The 19,541-nt window shown below is 54.5% G+C and overlaps 1 protein-coding gene across 1 annotated transcript in view; it reads right to left on the bottom strand.

Moving 5' to 3' along the window:
* Nucleotides 1-1,860: 1,860 nt before the first annotated feature.
* Nucleotides 1,861-19,541, bottom strand: part of Sh3rf3 (SH3 domain containing ring finger 3) — a 174,117-nt gene continuing 156,436 nt past the window's right edge. The window contains exons 8-10 of the mRNA XM_023717374.1: nucleotides 16,331-16,644; nucleotides 9,213-9,547; nucleotides 1,861-2,913 (exon numbers count right to left, since the gene is read on the bottom strand). Coding sequence (XP_023573142.1) covers nucleotides 2,745-2,913; nucleotides 9,213-9,547; nucleotides 16,331-16,644 — 818 coding nt within the window. The 3' untranslated portion in view covers nucleotides 1,861-2,744. The remainder of the gene's footprint in view (nucleotides 2,914-9,212; nucleotides 9,548-16,330; nucleotides 16,645-19,541) is intronic.

The raw sequence follows: 19,541 nt of genomic DNA, 5'->3' as shown, positions 1-19,541 counted from the left end.
CCCAGACCACCCTCAGCACACAGGCCAAGGAAGTGCATATCAGAGTCCAGGGTGGGGAAAGGAGATCCTGGGATCTCTCCCCGTCTTGGCTGCCATTCTTGACAGATAATCACAGGGTCTTCTGGAGTCTGCAACTCCACAGGGTCCCCACCCACAGTCGCTTCCCTGAGCTGTCGGCAGAGGGAGCTGTGACCCCAGAGATCCTATCCCATGCTCTAAACAACTTATAGCCTGGCACCTGAGGGCACCCAGGGCTCTCTGGTCATCAGGGACTGGAAGAGCGGAGGCTAAAGGGTCCTAGACAGGCTCCTGCATTTTCAGCCCCATGGGCCTGAGGGCCTGAGGGAGCCCCACTTCTACCAGCTGGCTTTGCACGTGGTCTCACTGCCCAGCCGGTGACCTCTCAGGGTCGGTGAGCGTCTGGCTTGCACCCACCTTTGTTGCTGGCCAGGGTGTGGGGGTACACGTACCTGGCCTCTGCTGAGGCCCCGCTGCTCTGCCTACCACCCACACGAGAACCTGCCATAATCATCTGTATTTATTCAAACCGAGAGAGCAGGCACTGTAGCTCATCAATGGCGCCAGCTCCTCCAAAGCCGTGGGTTGACTTCAGGGTAAAGCAGGAGTTCCGGGTGCATCTAAGCTATGTGGGCACCGCCTGGCACTCAGCCCCTGCCCGGCCCCTCTGCCTTCCTCGGCTCTCGGCCCTTGGTCCTGTCTCCTGGTGCCACAGAGCTCACTGTCATGGCTGCAGAGTGCTGTGCCTCAGTGAAAGCTGCCTTGGCCACTGCACAGCTGAGTGCTCAGAGCAGCCAGGACAGGAAATGAGGGTCACACGCTGTGTGTGTGCTTGGGACACACTCATCTCGGGGGCCCCTCTGCTCTGCTCTTGCCTGTGGACCCTTCTCATGGAGCCAAGGCCAGGTGTGCGCAGGGGTAGGAACTCGGTGTGGCAGTGGGTCAGGCATCTCTCTGCTCTCCGGAAGCCCCAGCTCCCAGGCTCCCGCCCAGAAGCTCACCCTGGTGCTGTCCAGGACACAGCACTGCTTTGTTCCCTGAGGTGGGCCCACTGCCCACCTGCTGGCACCTCAGAGACCTCTGGCCATGCCCCCATCAGAGTGCATGCAGTCCCCACCCTCCTCCACTGACCCCCAGGGAACCTGTCAGAGTGGCTGGGTGGGAGCCAAGCCTGAGGTGGTCTCTTCTGTTGCTTGGTAGCTGCCCTCACTTCAAAAAGCAGATCACTGTATTATCTGGACATGCAGGTTTGTTCTGGTCCCCCAGGAGAACATGGGCCTTGCCAAGGGTGTGCCAGGTGCTTTGGGTGACAGGCACAGGACTTCTTGCCATGGTGGGAACAGATGGGGTGATAATGAGGTTCGGACTCCCCGGTGGTCACTGACCCAGCACCAGGGCTCCCTTTAAACCAGATGCCCTTCCTTCTGATTCAGACCCCGCTTCCCATTTCCTTCAGCTGTCGTGTTACTGAGGGCACCAAGTGTGCTCTGTGCAGCGGTTCCCCAGCAGGTACAGCAGCCAGAGAAAGCCATGGGAGCACCAGAAAGGACACTAGGGGCTTCCAAAGGAAGGAGATGCACCACCAGAAGGTACGGTAATCCATGCTGGGGACCTCAAGGGCTCAGTATTCAGAGAAGACACATGCATCCCCTTGGAGGCAGAATACATTCCTGATGTATAACCGAAAACGAAACTGCCTCACAGTGGCGCACCGCTGTTGGCAGCACCCACCTTCTGAGTGCCCCTCCTGCACCCTCCCCAGCCCCAAACTGCAAGTCTGAAGCCCCTCATCCTTGCTGTCTGGGCACAGAAAGCTGGGCACAGCTGATAAGGGAGCAGTAATTTATTTCTTAAAAAGAAGAAAAAAATATGCAAGGTGGTGATCTGAACTGTGGTGAAAACTGCACATTTTGATGGCAAGAACCCACATGTTGAGAAGGCTAATGACAGCTGTCCTCTCTGGGAATAAAAGGATGCTCCTGCCAGCCTGAACTAGGTCAAGCTCTGTGTTCTTCCCACTGCCAGCAGAAAGCTGGTCAGAGGAGCCCTCACACTTGGTCCTTGTCCTGAGTGACATTCATCTACACAGAGCTGGACTGTGGCCAGGGTGAGGAGAGCAACTGCTGCCCTCCCAGCCCTCAACTCCCTGACTGCCCACCACTCACCTCCGGAGCACTGGCCCCACCTGGCGTTAAGGAGGGGCATCCAAATGCCCGAGACTCAGATGGCGAATGCAAAACCTGCCTTAGACGTCACCTTGGACATTGCTTCTTTCAAGCTCACCCAGGTCATTACAAGTTTTACAAAAGGCAGCACCAGATATGTGAAACAGAGGATGTCTGACCCACAAGAAACAAAGTCAACCTGCACATTAGAAAATGGTGTAAGAAAGAGGCAGCACAGATGACGACGGTGAAGCCGGGTACCACAGACAGCAGGATGCAGCACTGGGGTGGCTGGGGAGGCGTGTGCAACCATGTGGCCTGGTGGCAGTGGCTGAGGTATGCCGGCAGGATGGCCAAGCAGGACCCTCCTCCAGATGCTCTGCCCTGCAGAGCTGGACTTGCTGCTTCCTGTGGCTCCCACCACACCGGCCACAGCAACGGCGACACTGCCAGGTTCCCACCACCTCTCCCTCTGGGTAGTGGAGAGCGATGGCATCAGGAAGAGGCACACACCCATGGCGCAGCCTGCTGCCCAGCCATCCCTGCCAGATGCCGGCCATCTCAGAAGCTCTCCACAAAGCTGCCTGGAAAGAGCCCTGTGCGTCCATTTCGCTGCAGGGTACCCTCGTACCAGCCATCCTCGCGCTTGCGGTGCACAAAGACCACGTCGCCCTCCCTCAGTTCAATCTCCGCCTCACTCTGGGGTGGGTAGGAGACCACCACGCGGTACCTGGGGACAGAACACAGTGTGAGCACTAGGTTGTCCTCTTCCCCCTCCAGGGAAACTCCTGTCTAAGGGTGCTTCCCTCCCTTGATATGACTCGTATCATCTCTCAATTTTTTCAGAACTCTTCATCCACTTTTTTTTTTAAATGTATTTAGTGCAGGGTCTGCAGGGTCTCGCTACACAGATCAGACTCATAGTGATCCTCCTGCTTTCAGCCTCCCAAGTGCTGGGATTACAGGCCTGTGCCACCATGCCCAGTCTCAATCACCATCTCAGCATGCCCTGGGGGTGGGACCAGCACCCATCCCCTGCATCTACCTAAGCAGGCGCTTCAATCTGCTGAGCTATCTGGCCAGCCCTTCATTCACTTTTTAATCAACACATTAGAAACAGATTTCCTGGGGCTGGGGAGATGGCTCATTAGAATAAGCACTTACCTGGCAAGTGTAAGGACCTGAGCTCAATCCCCAGTTCCACCAAAAAAAAAAAAAAGAAAAAAGAAACAAATTTCCTTATGGTATCTTTCCAAACACACAGATGTCAGGTGTGGCTGTGATGTAGCTCCACAGCCTTCCCTGATCCCACCCTACCCACTGCAAACTATGCGCACAGGGGTAGGGGGAGCCTCAAGGCAGCCCCATGTCCGCTGTCATCATCTTGGCCATGGACCTCGGCTCATGTGGGTACTTGTCAAGGCGCCAGCTTCTCTGAACATACTACACACACCCCTAGGTGGGGCCATGCAAGGATGACCGAGGGTGAGGACAAGGCACTTTGGAGGTAGCGTTGGTCAGGCTGTTCTCCACATGCTGAAAGCCACAAGGTGGTGCCTTTGCAGCTACACTGGCTGAGGGCACAGCACCAACACGCAAAGGTCCGACTTGCCCTCCTCTTGTTTCCCTGAGACCTCGGCCCCTGCTGCCTCCAAGCCCACCTGAGGGTCCCCATTTTCAGACCAATTGGACAGAAAATGGAAACTAAGTGGCTTTCACAGTGTGGTTGCTGCCAGGTGGTACTCAAGGAGTGCCTGTGGCTGGAAGCTCAGACCAAGGTCCCTCTGGGTGGAGCAGGCACCCCTAGATGGGAACTTGCTCTCCTTTGGCAGTACCCTGATGGGGACCCAAGGCTCAGGGTCTGCACCTGGCAGGCCGAGAAGCACTCAGCCGCACCCCTGACAACACCGTCTCTCCCACCAGCCCCGTGGGGTGTCCAGTTCTTTGCTGGCCTCACCAGGTCTGAGAGCCAGAAGGTCCTGGCAGCCCCAGACAGAAGGAATACCTGTCTCGGTGACATGAGTGACAAGAGAAGTTGCTGCCTCCCAGCTGTGCCTGGGCCGGCTCTTTCCTCTGTGGGTGACCCTGCCCCAAAGTTGTTCCAGTGAGCAGCCTGGACGAAGACATCAGGACCAGAGCATTTCCCGTTCTGGTTCCCACCCTCCCTATCACCAGGGCAGGAGCTGGGTTCAGTTTGTCCTAAATTCTGCCCTACTACAAATTCTGTCTAGGCATGTGGCATCTCTGGCCTTAGGGAAACCAGAACATTATAAAATGTACCAGACCCTAGGTTAGCCCCTCTCACGTGATCAGTGGCTGTCAGCAGCCCCAGGACAGATCTCTGGATCTAGTGCAGGAGTCTGAAGGAATAGGTCGAGAATGTGGACTCTGACAACCTTTAGGAGCACACATTTGCAGTGGATGCCTGAGAACACAGGTGCTAAGTTCGTGCCCTGGGAAAGAGGACTTCATCCCTTGGGGACCCCACTGCTCCTGGAGATGGGACTGTGGCACTGCTTGCCAGTCTAGCTTGACCTCAGAAGCAGTGGCCCTGGAGCAGCTAGGGCAGAGGAGGCAGATGGGAGAGAACCAGGGACCTCACAGCTGGGGCTCAGCTCATGCCTGAGGCAATGCTAGCAAGGGGAGGTAGGAGTACACACCCTTCCAGAGGCAGCAGGGCTGGCCAGGCCTGGGCCCAGCACAGAGGGGGACCACCTCCAAGGCCTTAGTGCAGCTGCAGGTGCTGGCCCAGTCCCCACAGCTGTCCACGGCTGCACAGCACCAGCTCCTGGAGTACAGAGGCCAGGAAACAGCTGCCCATCCCCTTGCAGTCAGCGTTTCTGTGAGGGCTACAGCTGGCTGGCTGTGAAGTCACATGCCCGACACATGACAGTGTCCCCACCATGTCCTCCCAGCAGCTCCCCATATTCTCACCTCCTCCTCCTCCCTTCCCAGGGAAAGACAGCAAAGGGTGAGTGTTTCTCAGATGCTTAACACCAGCTTTGGCTTCTGTCTTGACTGCCAGATGTGAAACAAACAAGCAGCTTTAAAAATGTAATTTGTTAGAAGTAATTTGGTGTTTCAGAGCAACTCATGACTGAGGCGCCAAGATAAATATGCAGTGAATTCCTACAAGAGTGGCGTCTGCTGCTTCTGTCAAGATGGCCAAAGACGGGACTCTTCCCTTGCTGCAGGAGAAAGATGGGTGCTGCTTGTCTTGGACATCTGGGCCGTGAGGGCCTCAAAGGACAACCGCCCTCCAAAGCAGTGATCACTGCGCCTTGCCAGTCGGTGACACCATCCTCTGCAGTGCAAGCAGGCTGTGTGAACTGCAGCGTGCGCCCAGGTCTGGGCCCAAGTGGACTCTCTGGCGTCCTTTGCTCTGGCCCACCTCCAGTGTGGGATGTCCGACCTCCTCCCCCTCCTCCTCTTGGTCATCTGCCTCCACAGATGACAAGGCGGCCTAAACTCTGTCTAGCCATGTGGAGCCACTGGCCTTAGGGAAACCAGGACATTATAAAATCTAACAGACGTGAGGTCAGCTCCTTTCATGTGGTCCCCTGCCCTAGCAGCCAAGTCACCTTCCACATGGCAGCCTTTCCTGAGCATTTGTTCAAACCAAGTTGAAGAAAGTGGGCCACTGAGCTGATGTCACGTCAGCAACTTGGAAATGACCAGGCTGCACCTGTGCCCTGGAGTCCGAGGCAGTGATGCATGCACTGTGTTCCCGAGCTTGTGACGGGGCCACTACCTCAAACTGAAACCCCAGGAAGTGGCACTGTGTTCATCCCCCTCCCTCCAGGTTGGCCCAGCCTGCCTTCCACATGCACAGACGTTTGGGCAAGGTCATCTCACACAAAGCCTACCTTGTGATTGACCAAAAACTACATGGGTGAAAACATCTCCATGGTAAAGTCAAGCTCGTGAGTAAACCACTGCACCACAGGACTGACTGTGCCTATAGGCCACTGGTTGTGCAATGAGTGGCCAGAGTTGGTGCACCTTCCTGCCTTGGAGTCCCACTTTCACAGTTCTAGAAGCACAAATCCAACAAGGTCTCACTGGGCCAGAAGCCGGGTGTTGCAAGGCTGGTGCCTTTCAGTGGCTCTACAGAATCTGGTCATCCGCATCCCGCCCCCGCATGCTCAGAGGCCAGGGTGAGTCCTCACATAGCAGGGCTTTGGTCGCCCTCAAGGACCCTGTGACCACACTGGCTGGCTGAGGTGGGCCATCCCCCTTCCTTCCCATTGGCCATTGGCAGCTCCACTCCTCTCTGCCACATGAGGTGGCATATCCATGGCTTTGGGTGACAAGGGCAAGGAAATCCTGGGCGCTACTGTTCTGCCAGCCACAGCATGTCCTGGGCCAACAAAGGCTGAGCCAGGCCTGGCCAGCAAGCAATGAGCAAAGCAGAAGGGCTTCCTCCTCGAGAGAGGGAAGCCAGGCAGAGGGGGCGGCGTGGGCCCCATCACCCCTCTGCTCTCACTACTGCACATGTCATAATGTAGGCCACGTCATAAGTCATTATACACGCATACATTCCGGGTATTAGCTAGGTGCTTCACAAATACTGTATCAGGCAGGTGTCATCCCCTGGTGTGGATGCCCCAGGAACTGCTCTCGAGAAGTGAAAAAGCTGGCTCTCAGAGTGGTGAGCCAGCCACCAGAAGGCAGGCTGTCCATCTGCTCAAAGCCTCCAGGGCTTCTGAGGAGCAGGCACCCAAGGGCTCAGCCTGGCTGGCACAGCTGATCCTGGGCCAGCACTGCCCTCCGAGGGGGACAGGGCAGGAGACTGTTCTACCTGAAGCCCTACACCACACAGCATACACACCATGTGTCATACACACACACATCATACACATGCCACACCATATACACACCAATATTTGCCTCCCTAACTACTCCTTGATGAGATGACCAAGAAATTTGCAGGTTTGTCTGCCTGACACACTGTCCATAGGCAAAGGACAGTCCCTTTGGAAGGGCTGGTGATGGGCTCTCTGGTCTACACAGCAGGATGTAGATCTGCTTTGCCGGTCAGACCCACTTGGGACCTGCAGCTGGGCTAGAGCCACTGTTGCAGGCCAGGGCCGTGGAGCAGCAGATGTTGCCTGCCCAGGGGTCTGACACCAGGGGCGCTTCTGGGCAAGGGCAAGAGCAAGAAGGAGAGAAGAAGCAAGAGAGTGCATGTGTAGTGTATGTGCATGATTTGCGTTATGTACCCAAGGGGATGATGGCACGGGTGCCTGTTACGTGTGCTTGTACATGTGCGAGGTGTGTAGTGTCATGTGTGCCCCGCCTGGTGTGTATAGTGAATGTGCTGCACGGTGCATGGTGTCCACAGTGTGTGCTGTGTGTCGCATGTGTGCTGTATGTGTGGCACGTGGTGTTTAGATAGTGTGTGTGCTATGTGGTGTGTATGTGGTGTATGGTGTGGCATATGATATATAGTGTGTGTGCTGTACGGTGTATGTAGTATATGGTACACTACGGCCTATGATGTCTGAGGTGTATGATATGTTCAAGCTATATGGTTTATGTAGTGTATGGTGTGTACAGTGTGTGTGCTACATGGTGTGAATGTGGTATGTCATAGGTGCATGGTGTACATGCTGTGTCCTGTGTGTGTTGTGTAGTATGTATAGCGTGTGGTATGAGTTTGATATGTGTGGCATATTGTGCGTGTGCTGTATGGTGCATGTATAGTGTATGATGTGTGTGGTGAATGGTGTGCTTTGTGTGTGATATGTGTGTGTTTGTGTGCTGTATGGTGTGTGGTATTATGTGGTATAAGGCATGTGTGTATGCTGTATGGTGTATGCTTGGCATATGGTGTATGTACACTGTATGTGTGTGGTGTGTGGTGTGGGGGTATATGGTGCATGTATGGTGCATTGTATGTGTGCTACATGGTGTGTGTGTGCTGTCTGGTGTGGTATTATATGGTGTGTGACGTATGTGGTGTGAGGTGTGCAAGTGTGTGCTGTATGGGATGTGGTGTACGCTGTGGGTGTGGTGTAGAGTGCATGCACAGTGCGTGGTGTATGTGGTATATGGTGCGTGTGATGTCTGGCATGTGTAGTGTATGTTGTGTGTATAGTGCACGGTGTGTGTATGTGTGTGTGGTGCATGGTGTGTGCAGTGTCTGCAGTACTCACTGCCACCTGTGTGCCTTCCAGGTGTAATGTGCCAGGGCCAGCAGCTGCAGGAGCCTGGTGTTGGCTGCAGCCTTCTGTGGTCAGGGTGCTTCTCAGTCCATCCTGAGTGCTCTGCTCTGTCAGCAGTGGCCCCGCACAGCCTCATCCCTGGCCCCTCTGCAGGCCAGCTCACCCATCTCTGCCATGTCTGCCTTCGCAGGAGCCTTCAGGATAGACAGTTTAATAGGTAGCGTCACCCCGCCAGAAGAAAACTTTGACTGCTGTAAAACTCAGGTGCCTGCAGCTATGCCTCAGTTTTCAGATCTGCAAAGCTCAGGCTGACTGATGTGAAACTGCTGGCTTGGGTAAAACATGGATGATAACTGGCAACTTTGATGGCTCACCCTGGTGGGCTATGTGCACTCTGAGCCAATTCTGAGACTTTTTTTGTACCAGGGATCGAACTCAGGACCTTGCACTTGCCAGGCAGGCACTTATGTCATTGAACTATATCCCCAGCCCAAGACATCGTTTAATTCTAAGATGTCACAGCAGGATGACACTCAGTTCAGGGAACCATTCTGGGTCCCCGGGTGGGGGCAAGTCCTCTACTACCTGATTGCCCAGTGTTTGTGCTCAGTCCCACACTGGTCTGGACAAATGTCCTGGTGAGTGCCTTGCAGTCCCACATGCAGGAAATGAGTGTGCAGGGGACTCAACAGCAGCTCCAGGTCCCAGACTCCGCAAAGCCCAAGCCCATCCCTCTTTGGAGCCAAGTGGCTGGGTGATAAGGGGTGTTAGGTGGACTGAGCCCCTTGCCCCTGTACAAGAAGGGCTCCAGACCTTGGATGCCCAGTGCATGGCACGCAGCATACAGCCCGCACATGCTTACCTCTCCCTGGGCAGCGGCTTGGGCTCAGGGCGGACGGCAGCCATAGAGAGAGCCGCCTGCCGGGCCGGGGAGGAACAGAAGTTCAGATCCAGGGAGCCTGTCTTCCTGTGCAGTGGCTCCAGCCCCATGGCTCCCCGCATCTCGCTCTCGATGGGGCAGGAGCCTGCCCTGCTGTGCACAGACAGGGAGGACACCTCCGGGCCCACGGCTCCCAGCAGCGAGGTGTCTGTGGTCACCAGAGGGTCATGGGTTGGGGAGAAGGACGGTGGGGAACGCGACTTCCTCCTGGTGGATGCCCCAGCCAGAAGCTTCAGCAGCCCACTCTTCTTCTCTTTCTGGGGGGACACAAAGGATGGCACTAAGTGGTTAGGGTTCCTCACGCAGAACTCTGAGGATGATCTTGCAAAGCTGGTAAGGAGGCAGGTGAGATGGTGGCCCCATGTTCCCTCCTTCCTTGTAACCAGGCAGGAAGATGTCACAGACCACAAAGCCCAAGGCTCAGCTACAAGACCAGATGTCCAGCTGCTGTCTTCTCCACTTTTACAGAGATCTGGCGCAGCTGCAACCCCACACTTGTGCCCTGAAAGGCCCAGATAGCTCCTGTCGAGTCCTACAAGCATCACACAACTAGGGAAGCTGCAGGGCTGTGCAGCCTGTGGCTGGTGCCTCCACAGGGCATCACAGCAAAGCTCCTGTGCTAGGACAGCTTCCTGTGTAAGCCCAGCAGCACTGACTTCCTGCTCTTCCCCACCCAGCACAGGCCACAGAGGCTCTGGGCACTGCCTATGCCCAGGGGAGGGCGCAGTGCTGGTGGGGTTACTGGTGTGTGCTCTCACTCCAGCAGGGAGGGAGACCTGCTCCTTGGCACCTCCACTGTGGACACTCTTGGGACTTTCCCAGGTAAAGCCTGCCCTGAAGGCAGCTGCCCTTGCTCAAAGAGCTGCTCAGGCTTCATGGACCACAGTTCCTCATGTACAGAAGAGGACCTGAAGGGCCTTGCTCACAGCAACACCGCGTTGGCATGTGCCCCCTAGCAGTCCTAGGGCCTCATAACCTTGTCCTGGGGGCCCCAGGCCCCTCTCCTGCTGCTGCTGCTGCTCCCCAGATTTCACCCTGTAGTGGGCATTAGCAACACCCTGGATCTAGGCTCTGAAGACACTGAAGTTAGAGCTGCTCTGGACTGATGCCCAAGGGGCAGGCCCTGAGACAGCCAAGGGGGCCAGTATGGTCACTGGGCAGCTGCACACCTCCCTGTGTGCCAGGCAGGTCTGTGCTGAGCCCACAAGTCTCACAGAGTGGGAGTGGGCCTGGTCCTCAGCAGGGCTGATGGTGTTACCCTCAATGCTGGAGACTGAGTAGAGCACCAGGCATCTGCCAGAGGCTGGGCACTGTGTGTGCACACGTGTGGGGAGGTGAGCATGCACGTGCACATGTATATATGCTTCTGCATATGTAGAAACATGATGCGTAAGCACATGTGAGCTGGAGAGACAGCATGCATGCCACACAGAGGGGCTCTGATGACATGGTTATGCTGAATCTGGGAACTTCCCTGTCTGCATGGGGTTTAGGCTCTGATGTTCAGGAAAAGTTCTGTGCAGGTTCCATGATGGAGAGCAGAAGTCTGAAGCAGCCACAGGACCAGTGACAGCCACTGCAGCTTGCTTGGACCACAGAGGCCTGATGCACAGGAGAATGGGCCCGCAATGCTGGAGGCACCAAGCAGTCTGGGTGACAGCGGAAACAGGCCCTGGCGACGCGGACCTTCCCTTGTCTGGCTCAAGGCTGCAAGTTACACTTGGAAGTTTTGGGGTTATTATTTTATGTTTGCAAACCTTCTTGTTGGAGAAAAAAAAGGGTAATTAAAAGCTGTGCACTACTGAAATTTTAATGGAAAAAGGGCACATCTCTAGTTCTGCTTGAAACCCGATTTGGGAGGAGCAGAGGCTCAGAACACCCTAAATATGCCAAGCATCCTCAGAAGGGCAAAGGAGAAAAGATCTATAGTGGATAAAGAGGAAGAAGTTCACAAGCTAATTAAAGGAGACAGAAAATTGTACGCAAGCTACTGGGTATTTCAAATATTAAAATATCTTCAGAAAGGCTGCCTTGGAAAGAAGACCGACTGTAACAACGGACCCGCAGGAAACAGCGGTAGCAGGAGGCCACAGAGGCCAGTGCCAGTCCAGCCTGTGAGCTCTCCTTGCCGCTCTGGGGGAGCAGCTTGCGGCCTGGCCGTGTGCTCTCTCCTGCTCCTCTGCACTGTCCTCGCACTTCACAAAGCACACGATGAGGAGGAGTCCATGCTCACAGAATTTGTGGCCTCCTCCTGTACCCCATTTCTTAAAACACAGGCCAAGAGAAAGGGGCTGCACTGTACGGAGAGCTGCAGTGATAGCCAAGCAATGGCGGCAAGGGTGGCAGGCTGATTACGAGTGCTCGGCTGAGCACGGACTCAGGGTCTGCGCAGCGGCTTCTCCAGGTGGGTCTGCGGCCCGTCTCCTGTGGGAACGAAGGGGCACCATTCACCGCGACCCCGGCCACAGGCAGGGCGTAGCATCTCAAGTCACTACCCACCTCCTAGGAGTCACTGGGCACCTGTCACAGCCTCCACCTCAGAGGAGTTACTGGGTACTAGTTAGTGCGCTCCCCACCCAGGGGTTACTGGGTACTGGCTAACTGCTCCATGCTAAGGAGTGAGTTAGTGGTTACTAGCTATGCTCCCACATCGGATGAGTTACTAGTTACCAGTTATCCTCTCGGGAGTAACAACAACCCTTATTGCTGTCCATGTGATTCCACTTCCAGGCTTTTTACTATCTAAAAGATGATTGTTCGGGGCTTTGCAGTTGAAGCTGCACTTCTTGTGAGGACAGTTTCCTGCAGCTCTTTTCACTTCCGCAGTAAACCTGAGGCTGTAACTGCCCCTCCAAGTGTATCCTGCATCAACAGGGAGCGAGGCCTAGGGGCAGCTCCTCTCCTGCTGTGGTGGGAGATGAGTAACGTGTCACAAGCAGCTGCTCCAGCGTGTCAGCGTTCACTGCTGAGAAATCTGACAGCTCTCAGTTTGGTGGGGATAAGCACTTCGTTTCCTAAAACTGCAAAATCAAATCTCTTTTGATCTTTTCTAGAAGCCTCAGGGCTAGAAGTTTTACTCTGCGTCGGCCTCATAATTTATATGGGATTCTCAATGAGCTATCAAATTCAGAATAAATTTCTAATATTTTGCCCTGAATACTATGCTATGCAGTTGTGAGATTAACTAATTCACCCCTCTCAGAAGCACAGGGTGAGGAACTCGGGTGGCAAGACGACGCATGGGAGGGGCGTGTAGGCGGCCTCTGTACTACCTACACCCAGCTCCTGGAAAATGGGTATCACAAATGTGCTTGTAACTTGTGGCACACGAACCGACGCTGAAAGGCACACGACACATAGGATAGTGATGTGTGTCACAGGAGTGGAACCTTCTGTCTCCAGATGTCACCAGATGTCTTGTTTGGGGCTGTGGGCCAGGGACTCTGAGACACAGATGTTTCCAGCCCAGCACACATGGCCTCGGGTGTGACCCCACGCACTACCCGTCCTAGCACTGACCCACCACAGCCCAGCATCCTCCCTCTGTTCCACCTCACAAAAGGAGGGACGTGGGGCCAAGTCCAGGCGACAGTCACCTGGAAACTGGAGGTTAGAGGAAGACTGTGCGGAGATCAGAGGAAGAGTACCCCCCACAAGCCTCAGCACAAGGGAGGGCATGAGATGGGTACCAGGCGCCTGTGGCTGAGCTGGCACAAGACAGGGCTGGCTGCCTGAGAGGAGGAGGTGGGCTTCCAGCAGAGAGTCACACCTTCCAACATCTTCCCATTGCCACACCTCCTCCCTCCTTCGGGAACCAGGCAGAGCAGCAAGGAGCCTTCCAGAGGCCCCTCAGGTCCCCACCTACCCAGGGCACCTCTCTTTGGCCCACAGTGATTAGGTTGTCAGCCAAAGTTTCTCCCACCTTCCCCCTGCTACTAGAACCTTCCTGAGGTCTCTGCTCCCACACACAGATCTGTCTACTGCCACCCACTGCTTCCCTATGCCAGACATGGGCAGAGTCTGCCTCTCTCTGGGCCAGGGTAGGGCATGCAAGGGAGCAAGGAGAGCTCCGGGCTTCTGGGTGGGAGGTACTCCATTCTCCCACCCTCCTCTCAGGCTACACCAGATTTTGTTTCTCCTTGTGATTTGTGGGATCACAAAAATCATTCTGAAAACAGTATCCAGACCCTCTCCAAAGGCATGGACCCAAGTCCTATGGGAAGCTGCCCAGGAGCTGACCTGCTATAGCATCTACAGAACATGGTGTCTCTGGCGTCTCTTCTTCTACCCAACACACCAAAGCAGATGCATCCCCAAGTGGAAAGACCCCAGCCAACCCAGGAAACCTGGGTGATGAAAAGTCCTCTGTGATGTGAGTTCTGGTGAACCACACACAGTTCAGTACCAGCTATGTGCAATCTGCTGTCTGCCTGGCACAGGTGTCCCCAGGCCACCCCCAGGAGTGGTCTCCAGGAGGCTGGCAGGCAGAGAGCACTCTGGCATAGGGCAGAGGAGCAGGATCTGGAGCATCATGAGTCAGACTGGAGAGCGCCCCAACCTTTGGGGATGCCAGGCCTGGAGAGAGCTCTGCTCAGGCCGAAGACTACAGAGCAGTATGCAAACCAGAGAGAAGGGCTGAGGTTGGGACCAAGAGAGCAGGTCTGAAGGTCCAAATCCCAAGGGGATGAGAGAAGACAACCAGCCTCCAGGACAGCCTCCCTGGACCTCCACCACCGCAGGCACCACCCCACACAGACCTGGACCTTGGCCTCGTCCTCTACGACCAGCAGTGCCAGAGCACCACCCTGCCATGCTCCTGGGAAAGTCACTCTCTTCCCCTGGGAGCCCACCCCCAGCCATCCCAGCTCCCTCCAGCACATGCTGGAAGTGCCCTGACCCGCCCGCTGGGCTCAGCACCAAGAAGCCATGTGGCATGAAGTTCTGCCTCACTGAACAGCAGAGCTGGTGCCCACTGTCTCCTCCTGAAGGAAATTCAGCGAGAGAAGCTCCTGGAGACTCTGCCAAGTACTTTCAAATACTGCTTTGCCAGAACCACACGGGAGAATGTGGGACAGGGTTGCTCAGGAGGAGACATGAAGTGGCACTGTGCGTCTTCAGTCAGAAGCCTGTCCAGCTGTGGTCATGGTGGAGGGCCTGAGCTGTCTGGGTCACAACCCTGCCTGTGTCAGGCAGCATCCTCTCAGCTCCTAAGCTGCAGGTGGCAACTGTGAATGCCGTGTGCCTTGCTGGGAGTCAGGAAAAGCCCAGCGGGGAGCACAGATGGCAAACAGGGACAGGCAGTCTTACAGACCTTATCCTGAGTGTGGAAGGGCAGAGCTTCCCTGGGGCGGGCGAGCCTCCACCAGTCGCCCTGGGGCACACAGGACCTGCTCTCCATGCTGCCCTTGTCCCACTCAGCCCAGGCTTGCTGGTCCGGGCCAGTGCTGGCCCAGGCATTTCTGCTGCGGGGAGCGTGGGGCCACACGAGGAAGAAGACACCCTGTGGGTCCCTGGATTCCACCCAAGCTGTCAGCAGAGGAAGTCTGATCACGCCTGGAGCCCCCACGGCTCACCTAGATTCTCCTGGCTATGTGCGCAGAGGATAGCAGTGGGGATACCATGGCTCCTGCCCAATGCCCACAATCTGATCCCACATGTCTGACTCCACACACAGAACCCTCTTGGGCCTCCTCACCTGTGACCCACTAGTGCCACGTGCAAGGCACTAGTGTCTGTGATCTGGAGAGGGCGTTCGGGGGCAAACAGCAACCTGCACTTGAGTGTGACCATAGCCCTCTCTGGCGGCCTGACCTGCTTTTCCTCAGTTATCAGGGGAGGCCCCCAATGGCCCGGGCAGGGGCAGACCCTCCCTATTGCCCAACACACAGGCTGTGTCTCAGAACCAGGCCCGAGATGGATGGGCCCAGCCAATTGCAGGCAGACACAAGCCCAGAGCAGCCACCTCACGCCTGCAGCCTCAGAGGCCTGGACACAGGGCCCTCCTCAGCTGTGGCCATGAGAAGGACATCCTGCTGGGCAGGATGGAGCAGCAGGTGCCGAGCCAGGAGCCAGTCAGCCGCCCAAGGGGACAGAGGCCTGGAACCGCACACAGCACGGCAAGGCCTGGAGGAGAGCGTAGCCCGCACCTCACCTAATTTCAGCTGCCCTGCCAGCACCCCAGTCCAAACCAGCTCCACACAGGACAACAGCAGAGCCCCGGAACGGGGGAAGTTGAGACAGAAGGGCTCCCCAGAGGCTCACGTGGGAGGAGCTCCAGGCAGCTGTGCAGCAGTGGCTGGCACTGCAAGACGGCTCGAGTGCTCCGAAGGTCACTTCACGGGGAAAAGGAAAGCCACCAGCTCACCAGCAATTTTATGTAGATTTCATACTGAAGCAAGAATAGTTTGGATGTTATCCTTAGTGGAATAGGCTATTGAAATAAATTTCACCTTTAATTTTAAAATTTTACTCTTAAAAAATGAGGGTATTGGACAATGTTCATCAAGCCTGCAGCCAGCATTCTATTTCTGCTGGACACACCGACTTGGAAATGTGGATTCCAATCCTGGCTGGCCTAGTGTCCAACTGGCTGGTCAGTGGCCAGGCTGCTTCCTTCGTGAAAACAGCCCAGCACCCATCACAGCGGAAAGGAAGGCTGAAAGTGCGGTCCATACCAGCGACTGGGTGGGCACCCTGCTGGCCGTCCATTTCTCCTCAGGAAGCGCCCTGTCCCATACGACTGCACAGGCTGTGCACTACACGAGAGCGGCACATTCGAGTGGGGGGTACTGCTCCCACAGATTTGGTTCCCACTGCTGTGTTCTCCCAGCACACAGCAATAAAGATCTTATTCTAACAATATGAGTGCATTTCATTCTAAAAAAAGTCAGAGCATTACACTGATTTTTCCACAGAAGAGGAGGGAACAGTACTCCGATTTGCTTAAAACGTCCAGCCGGCTGCTTTCCTCGGTCTGGCTCTGCCCGTCTCAGGCCTGTCTGGTGCCAAGGACGCCCAGGATACCCAGGCTGTCCACTTACCTTCTCACCCCTCTTGTCATCCAGTCTGCACCCTGTGCCAGTGGGGCTAGATGTGCACAGGCCCCCACCAACACCGATGTCCCCACTGAGGCTGGTGGTGCTGACACTGGGTGGTGTGACAGCTGATGTGGCAGAGGTCAGGGCGATGGCTGGCCGGGGACTCATCTGACCTAGGCACTGCTGGCCATGTTGTGGGGACACCACGGAGCGGGGCCTCAGGCTGGTAGCAGGCAGCCGGGATGGGGAGCTCTGAGTGCGCAGGGGTGTCACGGTGGCAGTTGGTCGATCCTGGGCCTGGGGAGAGGAGTGGGTGGCTGGGGTGGGAGTGGAGAGACAGTGGACAGCTGATTAGTCTGCAGGCTGCTATGTGCCCGGCACCCAGCCTCGCGGTGAGGCCTCTGCTTCCTGGACCTGGCCACCAGCACAGACACCCCTGTGCAGGAGGAGAAACTGAAGCTAGGCAGTCACAAAGATCTCTTCAAAGCCCAGTGGCCAGCCTCCTCCCACTCACAACAGCCCTTCCCAGGGCGAGCTGAGCTTCCCAGGCTGCTGAGCAAGGGCTCATTCCCGGTTTCTGTGAAGCACTGGGGATCAGCACACTTTCACTCCTACAGCAAAATGCCTGGGGCTGGGCTCAGGGAGCCAGCAGGACTGGAGGCTCATGGCCTGGAGCCTCTGTGAACTCAGGCACCACGAAGCAGTCACAGCGTATCTACCACAGCGGAGGGTCTGCTGTGGTGGAGGACCTAGCACAGCAGTGAGGGTACGTGCGAGGCAAGCAGTGCCACGGTGCGTCTGAGCCTGGAGCGGGAGCAAGGCACAGGCCTGCTCTGAAGCACGCCCTCAGGGTGTCGAGAGCCAGTTTAATCCCTTGCCCGGCTCAGATGCAGAGCATGCTGGGAGAGCAGCTGGCTGTGGCCTCCTGCTCAGGACTCGGGTCGAGCAGCACCCATCCCTTCCCAGTGCCTCACAAGGGACTCCCACGGCTCTCTTAAGTGACCCACCAATGTCACACACATGTGGACTCTTGGAGAACAAATCATGTCCACACTACAGCATCTTCTAACTCAACTTCCGTGCTGTGACAAACCAATGCATTCCCAAGATTTTTAAAAACTTCTTGATTAAAAAGCTTAGCCCCACCACAAAGGAAAGTGATCGACGATATAGAGTGTGCCTAAGGAGAGTCACCCAGAGATAAAAATTCTCTCAGGTGTTCACAGAGAGCAAATTGGTCAGGCAATGGCCGGGATTCATCCAGATGGCTGACACTGACAAAAGATCTACAAGGTGCTGTATGTGCTTCCAGGGTAAATCCTGAGGGAACTTGACTGACCTTGTCAGATAGCAAAAGTTACATTTTTAGTTACATAGGTCTTGCTTTAACTTGGTCTTAACCATCCAGCAGAAAAGTAACCATGAGGTATAAAAAGTAAAGCCATATTAATATGCTGAGCAGTAAAAAGCTCAAGTCAACAACTTCAGACAATTGCCAGTTCTGCTGATAACCCACTACTATTATGGACTATTGGACTATATTGGGTTATTTTGCTGAATTCAAGTAACTACAATCTTTGGACTGGCAGCAAGTATGAAAAGGTCCTTTAAAGACTTCTCCAAATACAGCTTCTCTAACTGCAGTGGAACACCCATCTCTGACAAAACAAAACAAAACAAAAAAGGGGGGTATAAATAAAGGACCGTTTCGTTCTGAATATATATATGTATATACAAGATAGGATAGATACACAGCTACTTTCTTTTAGTTCAATGAGAAGAAAGGTTTGTACTAATATTGTTTAGACAAGATATCATGTCTGCATCTTGTCCTCTGAATACTACGAAGACAACAATATGCAATGTATTAATTATTGTAACTAACCTGTTCTGAAACTGCTTCATTGCTATTTTGTCTTTTTTTCTCATTAAAATGAATTTTTAAAAAAGTTTAGCCCCCAAAGTAAAGCCTGGGAAAGCCTCCAAAGCCTCAAGGTGGCCCTGTGGTGCGCAGCAGCCCTGCACAGCAGCTGGCCGTGGCCCGCAGCCGGGCTCCAGATGGGGCTCACCCTTGGCTTCCACACTGGCTCAGACCCTGCTTAGCCAGGGCCAAGGGCATGAGAGAGCACTGGCAGGTGCCAGTCACAGGACGACCAAGGCTGTGGTAACTAAGTTAGTCCACCGGTTAGCTCCACATGGTTTTGGGTGTGGATCGGGGAAGGCCCACCTGGGTGAGGTGACACCAGCGTGGAGCCTGAACAGAATGTGTGGCGAAGAGAAGGAGGCAGGCTTGCGACTTGCCGACTTCTGCCCAGCCTGCCTTCTTGGTCTCCCTTCTCTCAATCTCCTCGGCCATGTCATCCTGCCTTGGAGCCGGCTAACAAAGACTGAAACTTCTACAAGCTATGAGCTAAAATAAACTTCTCCTTCTCTAACTTGTGGGTGTTGGGCAATTTGTCCCAGCAATAAGAAAGTAACTAAGGCATCAGGTAGTAAGATATTACACTGTATGGCTTAGGGAATAGTGACAAGAAAACATCTATACCCAGTCGGCACGGCTACAACTATTTCATATATTTTGGACCCATAATTGAAGCCACCGACACGATAGACAGGTATGGAGAGCTGGCTCTACACAGAAATGCAGCTGACTTTTTATACTGATTTTGTATCTTCCTGCTGAATTTTTTAAGCTCGAGTGTGTGTGTGTGTGTGTGTGTGTGCGCACACACACTTTCCTTATGGTTTTCTATATATAAAATCATGCTGTTTTCAGCTATAAAGTTTTACTCCTTCCTTTCCAATCTGCATACTTTTCTTCCCTCGCCCAGCCTGGCTACAATTTTAGTACTGAACAGAAGTGAGGGCAGAAGTGAGGGCAGCAAACATCCCTGCCTGTCCCTGACCTCAGAGGAAAATCTTTAGTCTTCTGCTACTAAGTAAGGTATTACCTGTGCATCTTCACAAAGTCCTTTATGATACCGAAGAAGTCCAGGTCTGAAAGAAGACTCACTGAGTCTCTTACATCAGGAATTGATGCTGATGTCTACACTATAGGAAGTCATATTATTTTTTAGTGCATTAAGGACTCAAGTTGCATGGATTGTTAATCCCAACTTGCTTTCCTAGAATATACCCTACTTGCTGTAAGAGCCTTTTGATTTATTGTCATACTTGATTTACTAAAATTTTGTTTATAATTCTTATGTCTGTT

This window comes from Octodon degus, unplaced genomic scaffold (assembly GCF_000260255.1).
Source record: "Octodon degus isolate 3935 unplaced genomic scaffold, OctDeg1.0 scaffold00052, whole genome shotgun sequence".
Lineage (NCBI taxonomy): Eukaryota > Metazoa > Chordata > Mammalia > Rodentia > Octodontidae > Octodon > Octodon degus.
This window is presented reverse-complemented; position numbering and strand designations above follow the sequence as displayed.